Source organism: Nelusetta ayraudi, unplaced genomic scaffold (assembly GCF_046127955.1).
Source record: "Nelusetta ayraudi isolate G7.1 ecotype Tasmania unplaced genomic scaffold, CSIRO-AGI_Nayr_v1 ptg000228l, whole genome shotgun sequence".
Taxonomy (NCBI): Eukaryota; Metazoa; Chordata; class Actinopteri; order Tetraodontiformes; family Monacanthidae; genus Nelusetta; species Nelusetta ayraudi.
This window is the reverse complement of record NW_027466277.1, coordinates 89,494-117,473: the sequence shown is the minus strand read 5'-3', so window position 1 is coordinate 117,473 and position 27,980 is coordinate 89,494. Positions and strand designations below refer to the sequence as shown.

The following is a 27,980-nucleotide window of genomic DNA, read 5'->3' as shown; positions in this document are numbered from 1 at the left end:
AGATCATTAATATGTGTTTATGTTTCAGGTTAATAAAAACAAAATTACAAAACAGTGCGTCTTTCCCCTTTGGGAGCGCTGTTCCTCCACACCGCTTGAGGCACTATTGCTCATCCTACCTTATCGACCGACTGTTGTCCGACAAACGAAGGAGAAAGCGGAAGTTACGTAAATGTTGACATGGCGCCTCACTTGTAAACCAGCGAGCTTTGGAAACTCCATTAGGTTGTTGTTCTTCACATTAACGGTATGTGGCCGTTTTTCTCAATGAGTGATATAATGACAGCAAATAGTGATGATGTCTTTGCCACTAAAGTGTCTTTTAGCCTTGACTCCTGTGACGGTCGCAGCAATAATTGCGCTACAGCCGTTAGTAGCGCTAACTAGCAGCGCTAACTAGCAGCGCTGACTGGTAAAAAGAAAAAAAAAAAGATGCAATTTTCCTTTTCAATGATAAATATGTGTTCAGGTATTGACGTGTTGGTGGTGCACAGTGTCGAGAGTCACGTGTTCAAGAAACTGCACCGTTTACTTCGTGGCTTGCATACGGATACTGTATTCATACTTTTCCATGTAATGTACAGTACATGCGTGTTGCAGTGAGTGACATAAAACCAGGCAGTTTTTTTTAAACGGACACCGTCCATCTGTGGAACCATAAGCTGTGGACACTCAGCAGACTCGGTTTAGTTTCGTTTGATGAGTCATTCAACTGGGCTGTTAATTGAATGTGAAGTTGGTTCAGTTTCCCCCAAAACGACCCTGGTCATTGCAGCTGGTAGTCAGTGAGATCTGCACTGTTGCAATAAATGCACACAATGAATACACTTTGTTGTTATTTCTAGGTTTAAAAAGTCCACTTGGCTCTTGGACAAAAAGGAGCAAAAATATGAGCACTCAAGTAAGCAACATCTTCACTTACTCATCACTTTTAATACGGTTTAAGAGTGGAAGATTAATATGAAATATGTGTTTTGATTTCAGTACAGCATTCTCTTCAAGCAAGAACATGGTGAGTTGCATCAAGAATTATTCCATTCAATGTTATTTAGAATATTTTTAAAGGTCCCACATTCTGGAAATATCAAATGTGGAGACATTTCAGTGTTTCTGTTTTTTTAATGGAGCTCCTCAGAAAGTAGAGCAGTCCTTCCTTCCTGGACATGTTGCTGGTTTCACCACTGGACTGCCCAGGGTTCAGGATGTGTGTCATGTGTTTGATGTGACCTGGTCCAGCAGCTTCCACTCACTCTGTGTTGTGTCTCTGCTCAGCCCACGATGACGCCATCTGGACGGCAGCGTGGGGCAGGAGTGAAGCAGACGCATCAGAAACCATCGTCACTGGTTCACTGGACGACATGGTCAAAGTTTGGAAATGGCAAGTGACCACATTCTGTGACAACCTTTTTAAAATGCTGCCCTCTGTTGGTTCTATTGATAAGCACATGTAATCATCAATCTCTTGCTAACCTTACGGTTTCAACCAGGGTTAAAATGCCTCTGCGATGCCACTGTGTCCTCCGTCGTGCAGGTCGGACGAGAAGCTGGAGCTGCAGTGGACGCTGGAGGGTCACCAGCTGGGCGTGGTCTCCGTGGACATCAGCCACAACGGAGCCATCGCCGCCTCCAGCTCCCTGGACGCTCACATCCGCCTCTGGGACCTGGAGTCTGGAAAGCAGATCAAGTCCATGGATGCTGGACCAGGTAAGAGCTTCTTACCGACTGCCGTGCACTGCGATGATCAGTCAAGTTGCACGACTGCAGGGGAGACAGTCTGGCCAGGCGTGGGCAAACTACGGCCCGGGGGCCGTATGCAGCCTGTTAAGCTGTTTAACATGGCCCTCTGAGCTTGAAGCAATGATATTAACAGTCAGTCAGTCATCAAACAGCTGCATCTCCTCCACGTTTCCAGTGTTTCCACAGTAATTTCAATAAAGAGCTAAACACCCTGGTGGTCCAGGAGGTTCTAGGAGGTTCTAAGAGCTAAACACCCTGGTGGTCCAGGAGGTTCTAGGGGGTTCTAAGAGGTTCTAAGAGCTAAACACCCTGGTGGTCCAGGAGGTTCTGGGTGGTTAATTGTCAAATAATCAGCGTATTACTGCTCAGCTGTTCTCTGTGTTGACCCCCATCAGCCCCCCCCCTCCTCCTCCTGAACCCCCAACCACTGCCCCCCCACCCAGAGGTACCATCTCTAAATGTCACGTCACCTTCCATTGGTGACGCTCTGCTTCCCCCAGGGGTGGCTGTGTGGTACTGGATAGAATGCCATCATGGAGGCCTTTATTAATGCCATGTTGGGGAAATTTACATCATTACAGCATCAATATTGTGCAAATAGAAGGAAGTTTATATTAACTGAAAAGAAATATAGAAATGTGATGTAATAAAGTATTTATAGGGTAAGAAATGAAAAACCAAACAAACAGTTGGAATATTTCCAAGTGATCTCCATTATACTGACAGATCAGTCAGGGTTTTATTGCACCTTAGTGAAATGTGAGTGGTTGAGAGAAATGTTTTACTGAGTGCAGTTGTGCAGGAATGGCCTGCGGGGGGCGCTCTGAGGGCGCAGCAGGTCTGGCGCTGCCCAGGCTCTCCACAGGGTGGTGCTCCGGGGTCGCAGGTGCCGCTTCACTTATGTTGCCCGCTTGTTCTGAGTGGAGCTCACAGGCGTCTCTCTGGCCACACATAGCACAGTTAGCATGTAGCATTGGCTTGAGTTGAAGGAGGCCCGTTAGTGCGATTGGCTGTTGGGCCCCCTGCTGTCCATGAAGACGTCTCACTCTGTGACTGTGTTGCCGCCAGTGGACGCCTGGTCGGTGGCCTTCTCCCCCGACTCCAAGCACATCGCCACCGGCAGCCACCTGGGAAAAGTCAACATCTTCGGCGTGGAGAGCGGCAAGAAGGAGTTCTCGCTGGACACCCGAGGGAAGTTCATCCTGAGTATTGCCTACGTAAGCAACCAGACTCCAGACAGTCATGTGTCAGAGATCCAAGAACTTCATGTGTCACCTGCTGATGAGTCAGTCGATGCTGAACAGCAAAAAACAAGAGTCGCACAACAATTTAGATTAACACTGTAGACAACCATTCATATACATATATACACATATGTAAAAGAAGCGCACCGTTTTTTGTTTTTTTTTCAAACACTAAAGAATCTCACCATTCACAAATGTACTGATATCAAAGAGTATTTGGAGTTGGACTGAAGTGTGAATTCAGTGTGTTTACAGTGTGTCACTGTGCTGGCAGGTTAACCCTAACCCTAACCCGGCAGGTTAATCCTAACCCGGCAGGTTAACCCTAACCCAGACCCCTGCAGTCAGGTAGTCGGTGTCTCAGCAGAGACCTGAGAAGTTTTTAGATCAGCATTTCTCAACTGGTGGGTTGCAACCCAAAAGTGGGTCGTGGCTAAACATGATTTAAACACCAGCCTTCTTATTTTTGTGGATTAAATTTGGCTCCGTGCAACTTGATGATGAGCGGAACCACCAGTTGGGAACCAGTGTTGTGTGTCTCTGGGACCTTCAGTCGGTGCTTTCTTGTCCGTCCTCAGAGTCCTGATGGAAAGTATTTGGCGAGCGGTGCCATCGATGGAATCATCAACATCTTTGACATCGCCACTGGGAAGCTGCTCCACACGCTGGAAGGTGAAGCCTGCAGACACTGAAGTGGAGGTGCTGTGTGTGAGTGTGTGTGTGTGTGTGACTGTTTCCTGTCCTGTCCTGCAGGTCACGCCATGCCCATCAGGTCGCTCACCTTCTCCCCAGACTCTCAGCTGCTGGTCACAGCCTCGGACGACGGCTACATAAAGATCTACGACGTGTGAGTTCAGCCACACACTGGGTGGGCGGGGGGGGGGGGGTGAACCTGGCAAAGCTTCCTCACTGCTGGTCAATGAATTCCTTCACATGAAACCAAGTAGAAAGAAACTGCAAGGAAGAAAAATGAATAAAACGCAGTAAAGCAGACAGTTGACCCAAGGAGGGAGAGTTAGTGAGTTAGCTCTCACTCGCTGTGTGTACACACACACACACACACAACAGTGCTGCAGTTAGACTGGTGGTGGGTGGCTGAACTGCAGCTTTTCAAATGGTTTTGAATGCAGTGGTGACCAAACTCACTGGAAAGCAGCTGTTGGATGTTGGGACTGATCCAGTGAGCAGCAGAAGTTGAGGTTGTGTTTTGTGCTGCAGGCAACACGCCAACCTGGCAGCCACGCTGAGCGGTCACGGCTCCTGGGTCCTCAACGTGGCCTTCTCCCCTGACCACAGCCACTTTGTCTCCAGGTTGGACCTCCGTCTGTCTGTCTGTCCGTCCACCACCAGCTGCTTCCGCTGGTGAAGCACTGAGTCAGTTTGATGAAGCTCACCTCCTCCTCCTCCTCCTCCTCCACAGCTCGTCAGACAAGAGTGTGAAGGTCTGGGACGCCGCCTCCAGAACCTGCATCAACACCTTCTTTGACCACCAAGATCAGGTGACCTCAAGGCTCTTCTCTGATTGGTTGATCTGTTGATGGAATCAGCTGCACCACCTTCATTGTGAAATGGCTGAGAAATGTTGAGCCCTTGAGTTTGAAATATCATTATATTGTACTACATTGTTATTATTATTATTATTATTATTATTATTATTATTATTATTATTATTGTTATTTTCATACATTTCCAGTGGACAGTGAACCGGTCCCAGTGGAGAGTGAACGGGTCCCGGTGGTCCCAGTGGATGGTGTTGCCTCTGTGTGTAACATTGCTCTGTGTGTGTGCAGGTGTGGAGCGTCAAGTACAACAGCAGCGGCTCAAAGATCATCTCAGCTGGAGACGACCGAGCCATCCACATCTACGACTGCCCCATGTGAGGCTGCACTGTGTCTTCTAACCAGGCTGGGGAGGCGGGGGGGGGGGGGGGCCGGGGAGGCGGCTGTGGGGTAAAAAGCTGTTAATGTCCTTCATTTTTTGCACCGGCTTACAGTCAAATAAAATAGTTCCTTTTGTACTTTAGTCTGGTGAATTATTTCCGTTATTGTGCAGTGGTGACAGAATTGAAACGGTGTCACATCTCACACACAACCTTGAGTGTTGCAGTGTATTCTTAGTGTCTTTATACAAATGAAATGTACACAATTGCACGATGAAACATTTTTAGCTGCTGCCGTCACAACTTGGCTGCAACACGTTTGATGAAGAACCTGAGACCGAGTTCAAAGGACAGACTTCTAGGGCTGCTTCGCTACATCAACGTCATTAAATACAGAAGTTTTGCGTCGACGTGTCGAACCAAAACAAAAACATGGTGGCAGCGTGTGAGCAGCAGCAGCAGCACCCTGAGCCGTAGTTTCCCCACCGGACTGATTGACTGACGAATCATGGGAAAATAATCGATAACAGAAAAAAATAAACGTTTAGGTTATTTAAAATAAATAAATAGATTAATTGATTAATAATAATAAAAAAAGATGGCAAGATTAATCGTTTAAAAAAAAAAAATATATATATATATATATATATATATATATTTTGCCAACTCCGACAAATTTCTCTTTTTCTCTGGTTGGTGTGCAGTGGTTAAACTCTGGTGCTCCCTCTAGTGGTGCAGCAGCTGTAATAATTACTTCCCCTGAATGCTTGAATAATAATTCCAGCCAATGGTTTACAATCTTTATTGCTTCCCATGACCTCATCAACACATCACACACTGTACGTGCACAACTCTGATATTAAACACACAGCAGCTGCAAGGTACACAGTAGCACCAGCTCCTGCTCCTCCTGCTCAAGGAGCATAGGTCACTTCAGGGTCCTTTGCAGAAATCAGCCCAGCGGCTCTTCAGCCTCATTTGGGATGAAACACACACAGTGTTGTGTTGTGCACAATAAACAACTTCATCACCAACAGCGGAAGGAGCTCTGTGTTGTCTGGCAGTAATGAGCTTTTTTTTTAAGCCTGTGACATGAGTATTTGTAACGTTGATGTGTCTCACACTCCCCCTGGTGGCTGGTGATGACACCTGCAGGCAACTTGGCAGTGCAGTCACGTCTGCAGCTGCTGTGTGTAAATGTTCCACGTTGGATAACGACAATTAGAATACACAATGACACAGCTTCTTAACAGTATCTGACCTTGACCTTGACCTTGTCGTTCCATAATCCAGTTGAGCAGGGAGAGGGAGAGAGTTTCTCCCACTGGCCCGATTGGCTCCAGTTCAAAGATAATTGATTCTTTTAAAGTGACACAATGTGAAGAAAGTATTTCCAGCAGGACTGAACAAAATGAGGCAGCTTGCAGAGCCCTGGTTCTGGACCCCAGCAGAATGATGAGCTGAGTTGTTTATGTACGCTGGTCATCTGATTTAGTTCTAGCATTCTAGATTTTAAAGATTTGTATTTACAATTCAACCGCACTTTTAAAATTTCATAAATAGAAGGAATGAATTAGTCTGTGGTTCCTGACACTCAAACTAGATGTTAAACTGCTCCTTTGAGCAGTGATTTCTCTCAGTCCACTGGAATGCACGCACGCACACACACACACACACATCCGTCTCCTGAAAACCAGAAAAACCAGGCTTTGATTCCAAATTTGGCACAATTAGCAGTCAGTCATTGCTCTGGAAACAGTCCTCTAAAATATCAACTTGAATTCATAGTGAAGAACGTTGATTTCAAAGAAAGAAAAGAAGAAAAATAAAGAGAGGAACTCCAAACTAAGGCTGCATCTGTGCTGAGACTGCGTTGCGTTCACTGGCAGCCGTATTTGTTGTTCTTTTCTGTGGTCTGTGTGTTGTTAAAAGCAGTGAATCCAAAATGGGATTTCTGATTTTTTTTTTTTTTGGAACTTTGCAACTCACCTTCAGTAACAAAGGTCTTTTTTTTTAATTGTTCTTAAAATTAAAATTCCATTCTGGACTCAGGAAGACGTAGGTCATGTGACGGCTGTGGAAACACCTCACTGCTACTGCTGCTGCTCCAGTGTGTCAACTCCAGGCTCCTTAGTCCTATGTGGCTTCACGGCAGCCAATCCCGTCAGCGCAACACAGTTCAACTACAGGACGCTGCGGCAAACTACAACTCCCCCTCCCCCTAGGGGCAGGCAGCAGGGGAAACGTCCCAATGTCCCTGAAGTGATCCGGCTCTCACCAGTGCCTGCTGTGGATGAGCTCGGCCCGCAGGCTCAGCCTCTTCAGGGTCTCGTAGCCCAGCACCACCAGCAGAGAGGTGGGCAGCGAGGACACGATGCGGGCCGACAGCCCCTTGATCAGGCCCCGCCCCCCCTCCTCCCTCAGCAGCTGCCTGAAGGTCTCCACCACCGATGAGCGGCCCTCCACCTACAACACACAAACATCCAGTGGCTGAATTTACAAAGACACATTTTAAACCAGTGGTTGTCAGCTGGTTCCCCAAAAACGCTAAACACCCACTTTCACTTTCAATCACATCAAGTCAATCAATCACTGAAATGACGGAATTGAATTGTGTGTTTTGCTAAATAAACGCCCAACATTTTTCTCTGTAAATTGATATATTTGAAAATCCATTTTTCTAAAAAAAAAATCCATTCTAAAATAAATAAATAAAATAAAATAAAAAAACGAAAAAGAAAAAAAAGGGAGGGTCGGGGGGACTGCCCACGAAGCCGCGCCCAATCAAAACAGACCACTTTTGAGTCACGACCCACAAGTTGAAAAATGCTGATCTAAAAGTTTCTGAGGTCTCTGCTGTGACAACATCTGTAACAACATTTGTGGAAGAAAATACAGGAAGTGTCACTGCAGCTGATTCCAGCTGGATCTGCTTTGCACAGACTCTGAATATCATTGCAGGCAGGAAATGTTGACTAGTTCTGCATCGTCAAGGAAAACAAATTGTGATGGATTATTTTTACACAAATTGGGACTTGGCAACTGGAACACAACAGAAATGGAATAAAAAGTATATGTTTTTAACCATAAGCTTGATAAATGGATACTATACAATATTCCAACAGGCAATATAATGTAAATATCTTGTTTTTTTTTATTATGATTATATTATAATTATTCTTGTTTTATTTTATTTTTTTATTGTCTTTTTTATTGATATAATTTTCCTTCTTTTGCACTGTATTGTTGCTGTAATGATGCAAAGTTCCCTAGAGTGGAATTAATGGGATTGATAAAGACTTCTATTCTATTCTATTCTATACGATACACCATCATCATCATCATCATCATCATCATCATCACCACCACCACCACCAGGTGTCGCTGTACCTGCACCCTGGCTCGGACCACGTCCATGGGGTTGGTGATGGTGGAGGCCGTGGCTGCTGCCATTGGTCCAGCCACAGCCTGCAGCAGCAGGTGAGGACACTGACTGGGCGCCATGATGGACAGCTGCTCTGTAAACAAAAACAGCATAGAATAGAATAGAATAGAATAAAATAGAATCGATTGTCTTTATTGATGCCAAATTGGGAAACTAAGAAACAAACATCAGGTTAGTGCAGCAGCAGCACTTCTGAACAACAACATTTCACTACAGTTGCACTAAAACACACATTTATAAACACTTGATATGATGATATTTTTTTTAACACTTAAAGCGATATGTAAATAAAGTGTGTATATATTTTATTTTGTTTCAATCCTTCTCGCTGCATCTACTTGCTGCTATAACAATGCAAATGTCCTCAGTGTGGGATAAATCAAGCCCTTCTTATGCGTCGCCCTGAGGTCGACTTACCGGTGTAGAAGTGATAGAAGGGCCACCAGAGGGCGCTGTTGGGGATGTAGGTGAGCAGCGAGGCCACGTAGCCTCGGTAGAAGCCCCTCAGGCCGTCCGCCGCGAAGATCTGTAGCGTGATGTCGCGGGTCTGGCCGAAGGTCGGCCGGCCCGACGCCGCCAGCGCCATCTTGGGTTTGACCTTGAAGCGGGTCAAGTGTTGACCTTGACCCTGCATCATCAGCTGCTGCGACACCACGTCCACGGGCACGGTGATCGTCTGGGCCACCAGGGACGCCGCCCCGCCGGCCAGCACCGACTTGAGCGTGTTACTGGGCCGGTACTGGGAGACGTGCTGACGCACCAGCTCGTAGGTGGTGATGTAGGCCTGGCCCGACGCCAGCGTCAGCGTGTTGAGCAGGAAGCCCCGGTACAGGCCCCGCACACCCTCTGCACGCAAGATCTTGCAGAAGGCGTCCAGGGTGCCGGAGTAGAGCGGCGACGCCCCCTTCTGGACCTGCAGCCGCGTGCGGATGAGGCTGGCGGGGTAGACGCTGGCCCTGGTGGTCAGAGTCATCAGCACGCCCAGCGAGTAGAACTTCCTCTTGTCAAGGTCGTCCCACTCGATGATCTGGATGGCCCCTTTCTGCTGCATGGTGCTCTCTCCCCGACGCCTCCAGCAGGGCGGCGCTGCTCCCCACCCACCCCAACAGCCACCAATCAGCAGCTGCTGACGATGGCCATCAAATCTGGGAGGGAAAATGAAGAAACGTGTTTGAAATGTTTTCTGATCACATCCATGTTCCGTGTCATGACTCTAAATTCAAACTGCTGCAGCTTCTACACCAGAGGTTCTCCACTGCTGGAGTCTCAGGACCAGCATTCATCTCCTCATCATCAAGTGGCAAAGACCCAAATTCATTCATTCATCCATCTTCCACACCCGCTTATTCCCGAGCTCAGGGTCCTGGGGGTCTGCTGGAGGCAGGGTGAGACCCTGGACCAGCCGCCAGTAAGACCCAAATGAACTCCACTAAAATAAAATGATTGAAATGATTCAAGTGAGTTGTCTGTCCTGCAAAATAAATGTCCCAACACTTTCCCTATTAAAAACACATATTTGTACATATTTTTGAAATAAAAAGGAAACTGCCCATGTAGCCGCAAACCAATCAAAACTACTTTGCGACCTTATTTTTGGGTCGCGACCCACCAGTTGAGAAACGCTACTCTAAATGTCCTCAGTGGCAAATGTAGCCCAGGATTATACTTTAGATTTTTAATCAGTGATTTGACTGCAGATTAACATCAAGACTCTTTCACTGTTTCAAATTGACGTAGGCGCGTTCATTCGCTTCCAAACATGGTTCGCTGACATCATGACAGAACGTCTGCGGACTCGGAACCGGTAACGTTAGTTTTATATTCAATGCCAGCCTCCTCCAACTCTCCAACTAAAGTGTTGGCGGAGAAAATGTTTCGGATCCACATGAGAAATCCCGCAGAACCCCGCAACACGAGCGGAGAGTGTAGGGACCGTCGGGGGAAAACAGTGCCCGCATTTTCACTTTGTACAACCATTATATTGTTTGATGAAATACAATAAAGCTGAAGGACAACGGCGTCGTTGTGTTGCTGTTGTCATTCGTTTAATTAGTACACTTTTGAAATAACTGGAACTGCAATCTAAACTCTTCACTATCAGAGAACTTTTCACCACTGTGTCTCACTGTTACACCGCCAACAACAACAACAACAACTCGATCGATCGACGAGCTCGGGCGTCACCACTGAGGTGATTGATCGCTCAGTCGGCCGGCTCGAGTCGTCTGGTCCCGTCGCGTCCTTCACGACCGTGTCAGTACCGTGTCGGTACCCTGTCTCCGGGTTTAGAACCCGACAGCTGCGTGCACGGTGTCGCTCTCGAGTCTCGCAGAGAGCGACAACACGTGCAACCCGACGGTGTTTGCCGTCTCGCGGGCTAACCAGCTAGCTGCTGCTAACTAGCTGCAACTTTAGCCTCGTGACAGCCGCCAATGAAATGCGAGGTGAACCCCCCCCATACCTGACGAGAGGCTCTGATGACGGTCAGCGGGCACCTTCCACCTCCTCCAGCACCTCCTCCTCGCGCTGCTGTCGGTTCAACTCAAAGGGCTGTAGCTCTACAAGGAGACTGCATGGCTGCTGCTGCTGCTACTGCGAGCCAGCGTTGTTAAAGTTCAAAGGTCACGACCTCGGCTTCGTTGCTGAGTAGAAGAGAAACTCTTGTCTGTCGGACAACTCGTCCCTGAGACGCGACCTGTGTGTGTGTGTGTGTGTGTGTGTGTGTGTGTGTGTGTGAGAGAGAGAGAGAGAGAGAGAGAGAGAGAGAGAGAGAGAGAGAGTTGAATAATGGCGGTGCATTCAGGGTCTGTTGTGAATGTAGGAGTCTCCTGCAACCAAACCCCCCCAACCCTAAACCATGCATCCAATCAGCGAGGATGTTCAGACAGAATAGAGCAGGAATCAGAGCAATAATACTCATAGTAATCTCTGTACATAAAAGTCTAGCAATGACAAAGTAATTATATCCAGTGATAGAATGATGACGCCATGTGAAGAAAGGAGCATTTCATAGAAACAGGCGAATTGTGGTAAAAGTTATTTTCAATGGACAAAAACAGGTAAGTACGTTTGACACCTTTATTAGTTTGTATCACACATTGTATTACTTGTCGTAGCATTTAAATTGTCATCATTTGTTCGAATGGTGATGAAACTTTCTAAAACGTGTTTCACATACATCAATAAATATTGGGTCAATAATATTAAATAAGTATATACATGAATAAGTAAATGAATCGTTCACAACCACCACCAACCTGAGCAGATACCAGGACTAACAGTCTGGTGGAAGCGGTGGTCAACAAATTAATGTCATATTTTAATAGCGATGACATGTAATAAACTTGTTTTCTCCCACAATATTTTGTCAATATGGTGAGTGGGCGTGGCCGTAGATCTGCGCATTGTGATTGGTCGAGACGATGTTGCCAGTGCGGTGGTGAGCAGCAGGGTTCGTGTTGCTCTCAGCAGTCATGATGGCGCTGAGCGGTGCAGTCAAAGGTAAGAAGCTGCTTCTTCTTTCTTCACCCTGTTACTGCGACTGCCTCGGCCTTCACTCTCAGAGACACAGGAAGATCAGCTTCACCCTCCAACAACACTTTCTGTCAGCAGTTTGCGTCAGGGAAGCTGCGGCGGCGGCGTCATGTTTCTGGGACTCGATGCTAATCAGTTAGCATCATCAGCTAGCCTCAGTTAGCAATGCGACCACAGCACCTAAACTACTCAGTGTCGTTGAGCTAACTAGCATTGTGACAGCGTCGGTGGTGATTTATTGTCGTTCTCTGTAATGTCACTGGACCAAAAGACTCTGTGACCCCTCACCAGGATGTTCTGATCTCCTTCAGCCGTCCGGCGGCTTCACCGAACTCGATAAGAGTGTTTGGAGATAAGTAGCGGTGTTAGCAGGCGGCTAGCTCCGTTCGTTCGGTGTTCCCTTCACCTGTGTCATCATCGCGATATGAACAAGCGTTATTCAGTATAATGTCGCCGTTTGGAAGGTTCCCGATATAATGTGGTTGTTGAGAAGGTTTCCTCCACAGTGTCAGGTGTCTTCAGTCCGGTTCTGGTCGCTGGTTCTCGGTGCAACAACACAACTCCTACCAGCCTCTCATCGCCATCGCCCCAATCAAGTGCATCCAAACTTAACGACAGTAAACCAACAACCAGAGATAGACACACAGTCAGTGCAGTGCGTGAGGCTCAATACAACACCAGCACAAGAAACAGCATCTCACCATCACAGCAGCCCTTTCTTATAAAGCGTCGCTACCTGTTGCGCACATCAAAGCCTTTTGTGTTGCATTATTTCAGCGTCGAAGAGTTTCACACACTGTCAGTCGGAGCATCGGAGAGGCAGCAACAGCAAGACCTCAGGGTTCTGGCCTGCAGGAAGCTCTGACAAACAGAGACAGTTGTTGTTGTTGTTGTTGATTTGCGCTTGCCTGGCTGCTGTGAAGGCTGTCCGCACCTCTGACTACTGGTGAGAGAAGCTAGTGTCAGTAAAATGTGGGGCTACCACAGCTGTTGGCAGGCAGTGGTTTGTTAGGACAGTGTAATTACACTCCAGTTGATGATGTCGAGTGTGATGGCTCAGTCAGTGTGCAGGCTTCGGCCTGCACCGGGATTTACTTGGAATCTCTCTACTGTTTCGGAGGAAACTCTGCTATTGACAGTGAATAAACAGTTATTGGCAAAACAAAAGTGCAGTTGATGCTCTGAAACATGCTTGGACTGGTTGTTGTCTTGTCTATGATGTTTAATCCTTGAAAAAAGACAAGAAATAAAGCGATCTTGTGCCGTTCCAATACTGAAAGTTTGTTTTGTTTTGTTTGTGCTGTTTTGATTGTATTTGCCAAGAATTGAACCAATGTTCTGTGGCTGTAGAGCAGATATATTCCCATGTGTTGGAGACTTTAACCGTGAACAGTTAGCCAGTGTGACTCTGAATGTAATGTTTTCTTCTAATTGGCAAAGGATTAAATTGATTAGCGTCTTGAATGGCTTCGAGGTTCAATATAAATACTGGTGTTTTGTGGCACTGACTATTTAATCTGCAGTTGGTCTCTGAAACCAGGTAGTTTGGGTTGTTGTTGCCGTCTCCATCAGTCTGCATTGGTGGCTTCAGACAGTGGTTTAAGCCGATAGTCCTGAACCACCCTGGACTTGGGGAAATCTTCATGACAAGTCAAAACATTTAAATTACCCAGAACACCTCACATGTGAAGCTTCCAAGAGCATTCCTGAAGGATCCAGCAGCAGTTTGAACAACACAAACTAAACTCAAACTTTAAACTCCCGTGACGGTTGCCATATTTTCTCGTCATTATGAGGCCACTTGTTGTTATTTCTGCTGTGTGTGTTGTCAGACCTCAGGCTGGAGTTCACCAGCGTGGGAGACTGATTGTCTGATTAAAAAAACAGAAATATTACAGTATTGATGTTTATCTCTGTTATCCTTTTTGCTCTGGCGATGAACATGGTGGTTAAGGCTGCGGAGGCGGAGTGCAGAGGGCCTCTATCTAAATCAGGTGTTCGACAGCCCCCCATAAGAGCCTATATGGATGACCTCACCATCCTCACGACATCAGTCCCAGGGAGTAGGTGGATCTTGCAGGGATTGGAGAGACTCATCACATGGGCGAGGATGAGCTTCAAGCCCTCCAAGTCAAGGTCCATGGTACTGAAGAGGGGGAAGGTGGCGGACAAATTCCTGTTTTCAATCTCAGGCATGGCAATCCCATCCATCACGGAGCAACCCCTCAAGAGCTTGGGGAAGCTCTTTGACGCTACCTTGAAAGACTCCGCTGCCATCCAGAAGTCTACCGAAGAGCTAGGAGGTTGGCTCATAAAGGTGGACAAGTCCGGCATGCCTGGCAGATTCAAAGCTTGGATCTACCAGCATTCCATCTTGCCCAGAGTCTTGTGGCCTCTCCTTGTGTATGCAGTCCCAGTAGCAACTGTGGAATCGTTTCAAAGGAAGATCAGCAGTTTCCCTCGCAGCCTCGACAGCCCTGCCCTGTATGTGTCAAGCAACACCTTGCGGCCACCGTTCAGTGGGCTTACTGAAGAGTTTAAGATGGCACGCACGAGAGAAGCCCTACAGTACAGGCATTCCAAAGACTGCAAGGTCTCATCAGCTGGGATCGAAGTGAGGACAGGAAGGAAGTGGAAGGCGGCCAAGGCAGTGGAGGTGACAGAGTCCTGCCTAAGGCAAAAGGCACTGGTGGGGGTCGTGGCGATCGGAAGAGCAGGCTTGGGATACTTTCCAAAGACCCAAGTCAGCCAGGCCCAGGGCAGAGACAGACACCAGCTACTCAAGGAGGAGGTAGTGCATAGCAGTGGGACTCTGGCAGCAGGGAGCATGGACTAGGTGGGAGGGCACGTTGCAGCGTAAAGTCACCTGATCTAACATCTTGCAGGCAGACTTCCACCGCGTCCGGTTCCTGGTGCAGGCAGTGTACGATGCCCTGCCCAGTCCAGCAAACCTCCATGTGTGGGGAAAGAGCGAGACACCTTCATGCCCCCTTTGCTCCGGAAGAGGCTCCTTAGAACATCTCCTCAGCAGCTGCCCAAAGGCCCTGGCCGATGGTCGCTACTGTTGGCGTCATGATCAGGTGCTCAAGGCAGTGGCTGAGACTATAGCCTCAGCTATCAGCAGCTGCAAACAACATCGCGCTCCGAAGAAGGCAACCCCCTTCATCAAAGCAGGAGAGAGACCCCGGGAAGGTCCACCGAAAACAACAGGCCTCTTCCTGCAGGACGCTCTCTCTGCACAGCGCTCAGCCGGTTGGGTGCTACAGGGGCGGCCAAGAAGAGAGCCATCCAATCCGCAAGTGAAGCTGCAGAGAAAGCCACAGGGTGGTTGTGGCTGAAAAGGGCAGATCCCCGGCTGGGTCGCCCGGTGGGAGGGTATCTGATGTTGCAAGACCCGAAATACCCGATGAGCCCAGGAATCACATCACTGATGATGCTGTCCCAGTGCATCTATGAGATATTTCTTTAAAGTAAAGTTTGTTTTTTTCCTTTGCAGAAAATCCTTACAGTCATCTAATAGACACGCTGAGTGAGAGTGGCCTCAAGTTCTTTAATCCACTGAAACTAGAGGATCCAAGATATGGTGAGTCAGAGAAAGCATCGAACTGTCTAGATGGTAAATGGACTGCACTGACACAGAATTAACCCGAACCCTAACCCAAAGGGCTTCACAAAGGCCTCTCATTCACCCATTCACACAATCTGTCTGTCTGTCCGTCTCAGAAAGTCTCCTGACATCAACGCATGTTGGTATCCAAGTTTTTGAACCAATATAAAGATTATTGCCATATTCTACTTTACTGGCTGGTGTGTGTGTGTGTGTGTGTGTGTGTGTGTGTGTGTGTGTGTGTGTGTGTGTGTGTGTGTGTGTGTGTGTGTGTGTGTGTGTGTGTGTGTGTGTGTGTGTGTGTGTGTGTGTGTGTGTGTGACCTGTCCGGCTGCTGTTTAGTCAGCAGCTTTAACTGCAGTTGTGTTGTTGACGGAGGGAAATGAAGCATAGCTCTGTGTTTGCTGCGTGCAGACAAGCTTCCTCTGTCCATCCGCGTCCTCCTGGAGGCGGCCATGCGCCACTGCGACGGCTTCTACACTACAGAGGCCGACGTCCAGAACATCCTGGACTGGCAGCAGCAGCAGAACCGGGTCGAGGTGCCCTTCTCACCGGCCCGGGTCCTCCTCCAGGACTTTACGTGAGTGTCTCATCCTCAGCGACTGTACCTCCTTCACCTCCTTCACCTCCTTCACCTCCTTCACCACCACCACCAGCACCACCATTACTAGGTGGTGTCATAGCTTCTTCATCCTGATTTCACGCTGGTGAAATCAACTGACCTTGACCTTCTCAAGGTGAACTGGTTGTCCTCCTCCTCTTCCTCCTCCTCCTCTTCTTCTTGACAGGGGGATCCCTGCCATGGTGGACCTGGCAGCCATGAGGGACGCTGTGGCCAAACAAGGCCGGGACCCCACCCTGGTCCACCCCAGATGTCCCACAGACCTCATTGTCGATCACTCTTTGCAGATCGATTATAGCAAATGGTGAGTTTACATCACCTGGTCCTCCAGTCACCTGGTCTGCTGCTGCTGCTGCCCGTTGTTGCTAACTCCAGACCCTCCTGTGGTCTCTGGTTCCCTCCAGTGCCATCCAGAACTCTCCAAACCCTGGTGGTGGGACCAGTGGGACCGGCGGTCCCTCCCAGAGCCAGGCTCCGCCCAGATCCACGGCCTCCAGACACCCACCCAGAGGGTGCGGGGCGCCCCGGGGCTCCTGCAGCAAGGCGGCCTGCAGCGACCCTCCTGCAGCAGCGTCGGTCCAGCAGATTGAGAACACGCCCCTCCTCTGCCCCTTCCACCTCCAGCCCGTCAACCAGTGAGTCGCACACTGCTGCTCCTCCACCTCCTGAGCCACTACATCCACACCAACATCTCATTCTCACAGAATAAGTGATGATGAAATGAGAAGAATGGAGCTAAGACACCTTGTGTTCCCAGGTTTTGAGTGTCCAAAAGGGGGCGCTGCAAGGTTCGGTATTAGGACCTCTTCTTTTTGTTATGTAAATTAATGAACAAGGACAAAACCTCATCAGATGCAAACATGCATTTTTGTGCCAATGACACAATTGTTTATTGTTTTGTCTTGACTCCTGCTGAAGCCATTGAATCTCTGCAGAATGCTTCCCGGAGCTTTAAGCCCCATATTGACAATCTTATGAAGAAAATCAAACACAAATTGGGCTTTTTCTTTCTAATCAAATGTTGATTTTCTTTTGAGACAGAAAACTGCTGGTCGCTGTAACGTCTTTATCAGTTTTAGATTATGGAGACCTGTTGTGTATGAATGCCACAGATAAATGTCCTGCTGCTCTGAGGTTCTTTACTAACTGTAGACCTGTTACTCATCACTGTGATTTGTGTTCTGGAGTGGGATGACCCCCTTTGTCACAGTGGTAGGTTTTTATTTACAAGGCAGTACTCGGACTATTGCCCATTGATCACATGGAGGAATGCTGACTCTTATGGTTTGACCTGTTGCTTTCCGTCCCGTTTGCCCGCACAGAGTTGGAAGAAGGGCTTTCGTCTACTCTGCTCCTTCCACTGGGAACTTGTTGCAAACAGACTGGAAGTTGTCTGAGCTCATTTCTTGAAATGCCTTTAAATCCAGACTAAGAGCGCTGGAGAGAACCTCCCTCTATTGTGCCTGTTTTTCTTTTATATATATAATTTTACTCTTAATGGTTGATTTTGAAATTGGCCAGGACTCCCTTGGAAAAGAAATGTTTAATCTCAATGGGACTTTGCTGGTAAAATAAAGGTTAAATTAAAAAAATCTACCTGAACCAGCTGATTAGGTGAGTTGCTGGTTGGTGAGCTGAACTCAGACCTGCTGTATTTGATGGTTTTGTTCTCCTGCAGAATGGAAACCACTCTGAAGAATCAGGAGATGGAACTGATCCGAAACAAAGAGAGACTTCAGTTCTTCAAGGTGCAGCACAAACGAAAATGTTTTCATTTTTCTTTGTTAGTATGAATTATTGAGATGAAGCAAAGACTTGGATGCCAGTGAAATAGTAGCACAGCTGTATTCTTCATGAAATGTCCAAAATCAAATCTTTTTTTTTTGTCACCTGTCAATCAAACAGTGGTGTTCGAAGGCTTTCAAGAACGTGAACGTGGTTCCTCCAGAGGTAGGTGCTGTCCACCAGGTGAACCTGGAGCACCTGTCCAGGGTGGTGCAGGTCAGCGAGGGCTTCATCTACCCCGACAGTGTGGTGGGAACAGACTCCCACACCACCATGATCAACGGACTGGGCATCCTGGGCTGGGGTGAGTACGCTGACTCTCACTCTACCTCACTCCCTCACTCTCCCACTCTTTCTAACCCTAACCCTGCTGCCCCCTGCAGGTGTGGGGGGGATCGAGTGTGAGGCGGTGATGTTGGGCCAGCCGGTGTCTCTCTGGCTGCCCCCGGTGGTGGGCTGTAAGCTGGTGGGCTCCGTCAACCCATTGACCACCTCCATAGACATCGTCCTGGGCATCACCAAGGTAACACTGGCAGTGTTGTGTGCAGCTGTGGTGGCCTCACATCTGTGAAGCTTCTCAGGGGTCCAGGTCGTCTTCACCGTGAAGAGTGAAGTCTGTTCGACTGGACTTTGCAGTTTCCTCAGCTTCACTCTTCTACATGCTGATATTTTTCTTCAGACAACATTTTTTGCTCAGATGTTTTCCTCCTCTTGCCGGCTTCCTGCTGTAGCACCTGAGGCAGGCCGGGATGGCCGGGAAGTTTGTGGAGTTCTTCGGAGCGGGCGTCTCCCAGCTGTCGGCGCCGGACCGGACCACCATCGCCAACATGTGCCCCGAGTACAGCGCCACCATCAGCTTCTTCCCCATCGATGCAGTCACACTGCAGCACTTTAAAAAGACACGTGAGTCGCCTGAATGGAGGAGTTTGTCAGTTTTAGTGGTTTGGTCTTTGCTCCACATGCAGCAGGATACGTTTGAGTTGTAACAGCACCTTTTTGCCATGGGGGTCTCTGCATATTATTACATATATTGTTACTTGGCGGCAACATGAGGATGACACTGTGTCACATTTCTGCCGCTCCAGATCTGTCACAGGAGAAGGTGGAGCAGCTGGAGTCGTACCTGAAGGCCGTGAAACTTTTTCGAAACTACGAAGATCCGTCTGAAGACCCCGTTTACTCCGAGGTGGGAACGTCCTCAGACTTTAAAAAGGAAAGGAAACTGGATGTAAAGCTGACGACGATGTGTTTTTGGTGTTGATGTAGGTGATGGAGATCAACCTGAGCTCCGTGGTCCCGTACGTGAGTGGCCCCAAGAGGCCTCAGGACCGAGTTGCCGTCAGCAGCATGAAGGACGACTTCCAGCTCTGTCTGGACCAGAAGGTGGTGGCAAACACACACACACACACACACACACACACACACACACACACACACAGCCATCAGCACAGCTCAAGCCTCGTCACACCAACACAGCTGTTTCTGAAACCAAACTTTTCTCCGTCAGATTAGAACCACATGAATCCGTGAATATAAACCATGTGATGCACCTGCCCGAGCACTAGGCGGCGATATCAATCTGAACAGGAAGACCACGTAGGCCAATCACAAGGCAGGAAAACCAACAATGTGGAATTGAAGTAGGGTGGAGTCTTTGGTGAGAACTGACAGCTAGGTGGCGCTGCTGCTCACTGGAACACCAGCACTAATTCAATAGAAGGTCAGCACAGTGTGGGCTGGCAGTGGTGTCAGTCAAAGCACAGTGACACGCTAAGCACTGATTAGATGCTACATAGCGCTAGCAGTGTTTAGGCTAACCCCTAGTAGTACTAGTACTAGTACTAGTCCACTAGGTGGCAACACCTCGTCACTCACTATGACTCAGTTGAACGATGCCATCAAGAGATGGTGCAGTTTTCCTTTTCCACTGGTGACTGTCAGGAACGATGAAGCTGCTCCCGACGTGCAGGTGGAAGAACTACACTCGGCCTGGGCTGAACCTAAACCTAACCCTAACTCTGGCCTTGCTTCTTGCACGGAGCGAGCGCTTTGCAATCCCATGATGCAACTTCCTGTCTCCGAGGCAGCCGTTGATCCCACAGTTGCGTCTGAGACATTTCTAACGAGGAAGCATCAGCAACAGTCATTACTCAATAATGGCAACCTGTGATACCCTCTTGAGCTAATACATGCTAACATGCTAACATGCGGGCCAGAATCACCATATGCAGCTATTTTGGGTTTTTCTTTGGGAGGTCAGCAGCTGGGCAGCATACAGCACTGAGCAGAGTCTGGTGCCCCCTGCTGGGAGCATAGAGCAGCAGCAGTCAACAGCCAAACTGTCAAACAGGAACCCACGTTCTTCCTCCTCCTCCTCCTCTTTGTGTGTGTGTGTGTGTGTGTGAATGTGTCAGCACTTGCATGTGGAAGAGAAGTCATCTGGAGCCAAATGCATGTAATGACATCATTGCTGTGGTGTTGGTTCTCCTAGACTCTGGTTCCTAGGATGGTGCGCTGGGTTTCAGGAGCTTCCAGCTGCGCCACTGCGGAATGGAACTTTTTTTTAAGACCAATTAAATGACACACCTGACATTATCACAGGGTACACTAGTGTGCCGCCACCAGTGGTTGAGGAACCACTGTGCGGACCTGTTGGCCCCTCGGGCAGGTGGAGCTGATGCAGTTTCCTCCCTCTAAAGGTGGGCTTCAAGGGCTTCCACATCTCCAAGGAGAAGCAGGCGACCGCCGTCCCCTTCCTGCACGACGGCCGACACTTCCAGCTGGGCCACGGCTCCGTGGTGGTGGCCGCCGTCATCAGCTGCACCAACAACTGCAACCCCTCCGTCATGCTGACTGCCGGTGAGCCCAGCTGACGACCGGCTGCACCCGGAGGAGCTGCTCCTCCTCTTAACCTCTGGCGGTGTGACTGACAGGTCTCCTGGCCAAGAAGGCGGTGGAGGCGGGGCTTGTGGTGCGGCCCTACATCCGGACCAGCCTGGCGCCGGGCAGCGGGATGGTCACACACTACCTCAACACCAGCGGAGTGCTGCCCTACTTCAGCCAGCTGGGGTACACACACACACACACACACACACACACACGTATATCCTCTCTTTCTCTCCACATGAATTTTGTCCATGTGGTGAATCAGATATTGAAATTAATAATTGATGGTTGATTAATGAATAATGACATTCATAACAGATATTGGTTTGATATTGATTGCCCCCCCCCCACCCCCACCCCACCGCAGCTTCGAGGTGATTGGCTACGGCTGTGCCACCTGTGTGGGAAACACGGCGCCGCTGCCAGAGTCGGTGATCGGCGCCATCCAGCAGGTGAGAGCAGCTTCCTGCAGCAGCTCTGCCCCACTGCCCCCCCCCCCCAACCGTGACCCTGACCCTGTTCCTGCTCTGTCCACCAGGGGGAGCTGGTGGCCTGCGGTGTCCTGTCTGGTAACAGACACTGTGAAGGTGGAGTGTGTGGCGGCGTGCGAGCCAACTACCTGGCGTCACCGCCGCTGGTGGTGGCCTTCGCTCTGGCTGGAACCGTGGCCATCGACTTCCACACAGAGCCACTGGGTGGGTCACACACACACACACACACACACACACACACACAGTGTCTGTTCAGGGGCCGCAGGGAAGATGAGCTCAGGAATCCACTGTTGGTCAGAGTCGAGGAGGAAGAGGAGAACAAGATGAAGGAGGAGGAGGAGGAGGGAGAGGAAGGGTTTAGAGGAAGAAGATGGAGGTGGGAAGAGCCGAGTTCAGAGTTGCTATGTCAGTCAGAGTCATTGAGCTGCATTGATGGAAAACGGCTCTGAATTGAACAAAAACCATCAAGAAGGAAACCACAATCATTGTGTAGCAGCTGGTTGGACTCAGGATCAAACTGCAGCTGATCAAAGTGTTGACTGTGCACGGCGCAGGTGTGACATCACAAGGGGAGGAGGTGTTCCTCCGAGACGTGTGGCCGTCCCGGGAGGAGGTGATGCGGATCGAAGAGGACGCCGTCATCGCCACCATCTTCAGGGAGCTGAAGGAAAGGTCAAAGGTCAGAGCACCGTCCCTCCTGCGTCCTGTCCCAGGCTCATTCAACCTGAAAGTGTCTGTGGTGCCGCCAGCGCTGCTGTCCGTCAGTGCAAGCAAACTGAGTCGCCAGCATCACTAAGTGAACAAAATAAATCATAATAAACCAAACAGGCTGCAGGTATTTAAAGTTTACTTGTATACATTTGCTTCATTCGAATTTCAGATGTAAAGTTAAATGTGCTTCATTGATTGACAGCTGAGCTGAACAGCCGATGATGTCACCTTGAGCAGCACAATTAAAAACTCAGTTATTCAACACTGAAATTCTGATGAAACCCAACCAGATCCACTGAGTCTCAGCCACAGTATTTTTCCAACATGGCTTCAGTTGTTGGTTTCTGGGATGCTGCTGAAAGGTGCTGCTCCCTGGTGGTGGTGCTGGGAATGTGCACACTGACTTTAATGGCCGCAGTCTGTCATCTGCTGACAGAAACATTAACCCTCTTCTTCCTCCTCCTCCTCAGAGAGTGAACCCAGTCTGGGACTCCCTGCAGTCTCAAGACCAGGTCTTGTTCTCCTGGGACGTCAGGTCCACCTACATTCGCTCTCCGTCCTTCTTCAGCCACTTGGTGAGTAGGTCCCACCTGAGGAGCGGGAGAGCCCTCCCTCTGTCTCCCCCAGGTCCTAAAGCCTCTCCTCCTGTGTGTCAGAGTGCGGAGGTCCCCGGTCCTACGTCCATCCGAGACGCCCACGCACTGCTCTTCCTGGGTGATCGTGTGACCACGGACCACATCTCTCCGGCCGGCAGCATCGCCAGGCTCAGCACCGCCGCCAAGTACCTGCAGAGCAAACGGTAAAACACCATTCAGTCCCTAGAACAGGCGTGGGCAAGCTACGGCTCGGGGGCCATATGCTGCCCATTAAGCTTCTTAATCCGACCCGCCGAACTTGAAGAGATGATATTAATTGTCAATCAGTCATCTAACGGCTGTAGCTCCTCCCCGGCAGCGAAATACCGTGGTGGTTCTGGGTGGTTCTGGGTGGTTCTAAGAGCCTGGTGGGGCTTCAAAGACACTGGTTTGGTTGCAACTTTGCTTTGATTCATTTTCCATTGACATTAAAGCAACATGTTTTCTCCATGATATCCCAGGATACATTGTTTCCTCCACCAGAACACTCCGTCCATCTGCTGCTGCTCCGGCCCCTCTAGAACCCACTGTGGCAGCACCAGTCAAATAGTTTGCCCAGCCCAGTGCCAGGCAGTCCAGGGAAAAGTCCATGGCTGGTTCTAGGGTGGTCCTGGGGTGGTTCTAAGTGGTTCTGGTGGTTGTAGGGTCTAGAAACTGGACTCTTGTATTTGCAGACTGACGCCGCGGGAGTTCAACTCGTACGGCGCCCGCAGAGGGAACGACGCAGTGATGACCAGAGGGACGTTTGCCAGCATCAAGCTCCAGAACCGCCTGTTGGGCAAAGCGGGACCCAAGACTCTGCACATTCCTTCAGAGCAAGTGGTGAGAAAGTCAGAAGGACCTCACAACATCTGGAGTCTTGAGTGGTCTGACTGTTTGGCCCTGACATCACTTCCTGTTTGTGGCGCCAGCTGGACGTGTTTGAGGCGGCCGAGCTGTACCAGAGAGACGGAACCGAGCTCATCATCCTGGCCGGAAAGGACTACGGATCTGGGAGCTCCAGGGACTGGGTGGCCAAGGGACCTCACCTGCTGGTAACGTCTCACTGGGGAGCAGGGAAGATGAAGCTTCTGCTGGTTTCACTCCTGGGATCCTGAAAAACACTTTGGAAGGACAATGTGGAAAGAAGCTCTGCATTGTGAATATTGAGAATAGAACAGAATAGAAAAGAACAGAATAGAACGGAATAGAATATAATATAATATAATATAATATAATATAATATAATATAATATAATATAATATAATATAATATAACAGAATATAACAGAACAGAGCAGAGCAGAGCAGAGCAGAGCAGAATAAAATAGAATAGAATAGATGATCTTTAGTGATCCCAAATTGGGAAACTACACTGTGACGCCTCTAAAAACAATTCAATAAAACTGGAGAGTAATTACAGTAATGACACAGTCAGGTGAATCTACATGCAACAAACGCACAAGCAGAGTGTGCTAATGGCAGTTCAGTTGTACAGAGGCAGACAGTGAATACAGTGCGCACCAGGCCTGTAGGCGGCAGTAGTTGCATTCACCCTTAATGAGAGTAGAAGTACAGTATAGCTACAGTCATCAGTAATGATCACATTGAGTTGCATGCATCTGCGTTCAGAATGCAGAGGAGAGAAGATGGTGAATCCAGTGTGTGCCAGGTATTTTGGTGTAGCAGCGACCCCTGGTGGATGAAGCTGGCTGTTTATCTCTCTCCTGCTGCTCCAGGGCGTGCGAGCCGTGCTGGCCCAGAGCTTTGAGAAGCTGCACAGGAAGCAGCTGGTGGGGATGGGAATCCTGCCACTGCAGTTCCTCCCGGAGCAGAGCGCCCTCTCACTGGAGCTCAGCGGCAAGGAGCGCTTCAGCATCGCCCTTCCAGAGGGGGCGCTGCAGAGCCCCAGACAGCAGCTCCTTGTCCAGGTAGGTCCCAGACTGCCACTGCATCATCACCACTGCACCTCCAGACCACCACTGCACCTCCAGACCATCACTGCACCTCCAGACCACCACTGCATCATCACCACTGCACCTCCAGACCACCACTGCATCATCACCACTGCACCTCCAGACCACCACTGCATCATCACCACTGCACCTCCAGACCACCACTGAATGTGGTGCAGCCTGGTTTGACCTGTGTTCCTCCCACTGCTCTGTTCCAGACCAGCACTGGAAAGTCCTTCAATGTCACCGCACTGCTGGACTCTGACGTGGACCTGGTCCACTTCCAGCACGGAGGCCTCCTCAGATACGTCGCTCGGACTTTTCTGTGAGAAGAACCGCGATCCACCACCTGGTGGTTGTCTCTGCCCTGGCTGCCCCCCCCACCCCACCCCTCCTCTTCAGCTCAGACATCTTCATCATCATCATCTTCATCACCATATTTAAAAACACTCATTGCTTCACTACAACAATGTGACTCGCTGAAGTCGTTTCCTTGGGGCTCCACGTTTGCTGAAACTTCGGACTCGTACTTGAACCACTCATCATGCTGCGTTCAAGGCCCAGTCTGCCCGAAGGAAGCGGTGCCTTCTCCATCCTGTCGTTGCCTGCCTGGGTGATGATGACCTTCAACATCATTCAGTGTATTTAAACAGCGACTGGAACCTGCAGAAGATGGAGGGACGTTTGTTTCACGGCCGGCTGGAGACCAGAAGAAGAAGAAGACGAGAATCCTGCCGTCTGCTGGTGTCGGTAGATCAACTCCATGGTGCTCAGTGGTACCGTGGCAGCAAGATGCTGTTAGGTTGGATGCAGAACCCCTCCCCACCACCACCACCACCGGACCCCACACCCCAAACATCCATGTAAATGTTCTAATGTTGTTGTTAACTAGTACTTACAACATGTGACACCCTTGTGTCTTACGTGGCCTAAACTATCGACGTGTAAATTAAAGTTGTGTTTCATATTTCTTGAATTCAAAATGCCTTTTGCTGACATTTTAATGGAAATACACTCACTTTTAAAATGTCAACTGAGTCAAACTGTTTTTTCCTTTTTTAGCCTACCAGCTTGATTTCTTCCAGACTGGAAAGAGAGAAACATTTAGATGCGTCTTGTGTGTTCAGCCACTAGGTGGCCTGAAAGATGTCGGGCGAAAAACGTTCAGGAAGCAGCTTCATGTTGGAAGAGAAGTTGTCCTCTGTTGTCTTGTGTAGCGCCTGGATGGTGTCAAATCAAAGTTTGTCCACGAGAACTACAACAGAACAGCGGTGGCCGCCGTGCATTTCCTGCCATCAGTGAGGTCAAATTCAGTCTGCAATCCTCAAAAAGACATCACAGCTGACTGGCGCTTTCATCCTTGATGGTTGTTTTGTTCAATTCACAACAGTTTTCCATCGATGCAGCTCACTGACTTGAGTTGACTGAGCAACTCTGACCTCAGCTCCTCCCACCTCACCCTCCTCTTCCTTACCTTATTCCCCTCTTCCTTTATTCCTCCTCCTCTTCCTCCATGACTCCGACTACCAGTGGAACTCTGAGCTCATCTTCCCTGCGGTGTGTGTGTGTGTGTGTGTGTGTGTGTGTGTGTGTGTGTGTGTGTGTGTGTGTGTGTGTGTGTGTGTGTGTGTGTGTGTGTGTGTGTGTGTGTGTGTGTGTGTGTCATTGTATTCTGTCCTTTGTTCACTCTATGTCTGCCAAAGCACTTTGAAAGAACCTGTTTTGATAAGTTATCATCATTATCATCATCAACTACACAAGATATATTTAACCGACCACTTTATTCCACTATACGAAGTTTATATAATCCATCATTTAATTTAACAATTTCATAGGAAAGATGGATTTTACCCCAAATGTATCGTTTGTAGTCCTCACTCAGCCAATCAGCTCTTTGCTCAGAAGACAACCACACGTTTCCCATGAATGCTCTGAGGTCTACAGGCGGCCGCAGTTTGGTGGGGCAGCCGCCTGGCTGAAAAACTCCCATCGCCTTTATCTCATGAGATGATTGTTGCCGGCAAGCGCACAACGTCGGAGCCAGTCGGCATCAAGTCGGACCGAAATCTAACCGGCATGCATTGCGTGCAGGTCGCCGGTGGTGGATTCTGCGCATGCCTGGCTCATCCCGAACGCACCTATTATTGGATGGCTTCCCAGCATGACCTGAACACATTCGTCTACTCTTTCTGCACTTCACGGACCTACACTATACAGTTACATTAAACTTTAAAACGAGACACAATTGTGTTAAATACACGCAAGATGCTTACCAATGCAATTGATGGCCAGTCTCCCTTTTTTTTTCAGGAAAGAACATTTCGTGGCAGGCCACCCTGTTTCAGTTTTGTTGATAAGCATAATATCTGGTCAAATATTAACCCAAGATACATCGTGAAGGAATATATCATAAAATGATACGGATAAATAATATTTCAATTTTGTCATGTACCATAAATGTCCTCAGGGTGAAAATACCCAGAATCCCTAAATTTCTGTTTTTGGATTCGGTCTAGCATGCGGACATCTCTGATACATATTCTGAGTTTCGCTCAAATACGAACCCAGTATGCGACATGAAGACAAAATATTGTATAGGGGAAGAGTAAACTGAACTTTGACCTTGATTTTAAGGCACACTTCTGGGTGGGCTACAGACATCAAATCATCAAATTCATGTCAGTTGTATGTAGTGAGTCAATATATATATACATATATATATATATATATATATATATATATATATATATATATATATATATATATATATATATATATATTCATACAATATATACTCGCGATGGCGAGTGAAGAAGGGTTAGGTTTTTTGTAAAAATCCTCCCTCGGAGGGAGGGAGGAGCCATCCGCCCATCGGGATGTCCAACCCGCCAGTCCCCTCTGGTGGAAAAGGGGCGCTGACCCCTGGGGCGGCCATAGCGGACCGTAGTCCAGCCGTCCCCCATAATGAATTGTTTTTAATTATTTATTGTGTGTGTGTGTGTGTGTGTGTGTGTGTGTGTGCTTGTGCAACTTTATTTATTTATTTATTTATTTGTATATATTTATTAATAAAAAATGAAAAAATAAAAAATAAAAAACAAAAGAAGGTGTGCTGAAACGTTTCGACTGGAAACGTCGATATCGGCAACATCCACCCTCTTTTTTCCTGTAATTAAAATCAGTTTTTGCACCTCGATTGGACTCTGCCACTCCTCTGACTCCTCCGGTAAGAGGTTTTTCGTCACCCGCCTTCGCGTCACCTTAGGTTTTTAACTGGGGGCAGTAAATTTTCAAGGGGGGGTGTCCAAATTGAGGGGCCGACGAAAAGTTTTTTTTTTCGGTCAGGGGAATTTCCATAATACGCTGCCAATTTAATTTTTCCGTGATAATTTTGTAAATCAAATTCCAATTCCAATTTTTGATTTTTGCCTAAATCTACGGTGGGAATAGAGGACAACCCTTTGCATAAT

General features: G+C 48.5%; 3 protein-coding genes across 4 annotated transcripts; 2 read left to right on the top strand and 1 right to left on the bottom strand.

Annotated features, from left to right (window-relative positions):
- Window positions 1-121: 121 nt before the first annotated feature.
- Window positions 122-4,998, top strand: LOC142882013 (uncharacterized). The gene is made up of 11 exons (XM_076016458.1): window positions 122-247; window positions 846-901; window positions 985-1,012; window positions 1,273-1,378; window positions 1,532-1,704; window positions 2,806-2,954; window positions 3,560-3,653; window positions 3,735-3,828; window positions 4,200-4,292; window positions 4,402-4,480; window positions 4,772-4,998. The coding sequence occupies exons 2-11, from the start codon at window positions 890-892 to the stop codon at window positions 4,859-4,861; spliced, it is 918 nt and encodes a 305-aa protein (XP_075872573.1). The 5' UTR covers window positions 122-247; window positions 846-889; the 3' UTR covers window positions 4,862-4,998.
- A 649-nt stretch (window positions 4,999-5,647) lies between these two features.
- On the bottom strand, window positions 5,648-10,983 carry LOC142882012 (solute carrier family 25 member 44-like). 2 transcript variants are annotated; one of them, XM_076016456.1, is made up of 4 exons: window positions 10,767-10,983; window positions 8,723-9,450; window positions 8,251-8,378; window positions 5,648-7,326 (listed from the first exon to the last, which is right to left on the bottom strand). In XM_076016456.1, exons 2-4 carry the CDS (start codon window positions 9,354-9,356, stop codon window positions 7,135-7,137), a joined length of 954 nt encoding a protein of 317 aa, XP_075872571.1. In that variant the 5' UTR covers window positions 9,357-9,450; window positions 10,767-10,983; the 3' UTR covers window positions 5,648-7,134. The 2 variants fall into 2 exon arrangements, with proteins under 2 accessions (XP_075872571.1, XP_075872572.1); XM_076016457.1 differs by lacking the exon at window positions 10,767-10,983 and adding an exon at window positions 10,490-10,629.
- A 671-nt stretch (window positions 10,984-11,654) lies between these two features.
- Window positions 11,655-25,543, top strand: LOC142882011 (iron-responsive element-binding protein 2-like). Its single transcript, XM_076016454.1, has 22 exons — window positions 11,655-11,806; window positions 15,336-15,422; window positions 15,861-16,026; window positions 16,235-16,372; window positions 16,473-16,703; window positions 17,747-17,816; window positions 17,974-18,157; window positions 18,237-18,376; window positions 18,585-18,756; window positions 18,939-19,039; window positions 19,120-19,236; window positions 20,553-20,712; window positions 20,787-20,922; window positions 21,107-21,191; window positions 21,278-21,434; window positions 21,785-21,909; window positions 22,412-22,516; window positions 22,598-22,740; window positions 23,251-23,398; window positions 23,488-23,610; window positions 24,295-24,486; window positions 24,729-25,543. The coding sequence occupies exons 1-22, from the start codon at window positions 11,779-11,781 to the stop codon at window positions 24,837-24,839; spliced, it is 2,919 nt and encodes a 972-aa protein (XP_075872569.1). The 5' UTR covers window positions 11,655-11,778; the 3' UTR covers window positions 24,840-25,543.
- The last annotated feature ends 2,437 nt before the right edge of the window (window positions 25,544-27,980 follow it).

Bases quoted from the DNA above. Each gene is read 5' to 3' on its own strand.
- LOC142882013 (XM_076016458.1), top strand. The intron at 1,379-1,531 runs GCAAGTGACCAC...TCCGTCGTGCAG, and splicing joins ATGGTCAAAGTTTGGAAATG to GTCGGACGAGAAGCTGGAGC. The intron at 4,293-4,401 runs GTTGGACCTCCG...CCTCCTCCACAG, and splicing joins CACAGCCACTTTGTCTCCAG to CTCGTCAGACAAGAGTGTGA.
- LOC142882012 (XM_076016456.1), bottom strand. From the start codon at position 9,356: ATGCAGCAGAAAGGGGCCATCCAGATCATCGAGTGGGACGACCTTGAC. The intron at 8,379-8,722 runs GTAAGTCGACCT...TTTTGTTTACAG, and splicing joins CTTCTATCACTTCTACACCG to AGCAGCTGTCCATCATGGCG. The intron at 7,327-8,250 runs GTACAGCGACAC...TGTGTGTTGTAG, and splicing joins TGGTCCGAGCCAGGGTGCAG to GTGGAGGGCCGCTCATCGGT.
- LOC142882011 (XM_076016454.1), top strand. From the start codon at position 11,779: ATGATGGCGCTGAGCGGTGCAGTCAAAG. The intron at 11,807-15,335 runs GTAAGAAGCTGC...TTTCCTTTGCAG, and splicing joins GCTGAGCGGTGCAGTCAAAG to AAAATCCTTACAGTCATCTA. The intron at 18,757-18,938 runs GTGAGTCGCCTG...CTGCCGCTCCAG, and splicing joins GCAGCACTTTAAAAAGACAC to ATCTGTCACAGGAGAAGGTG.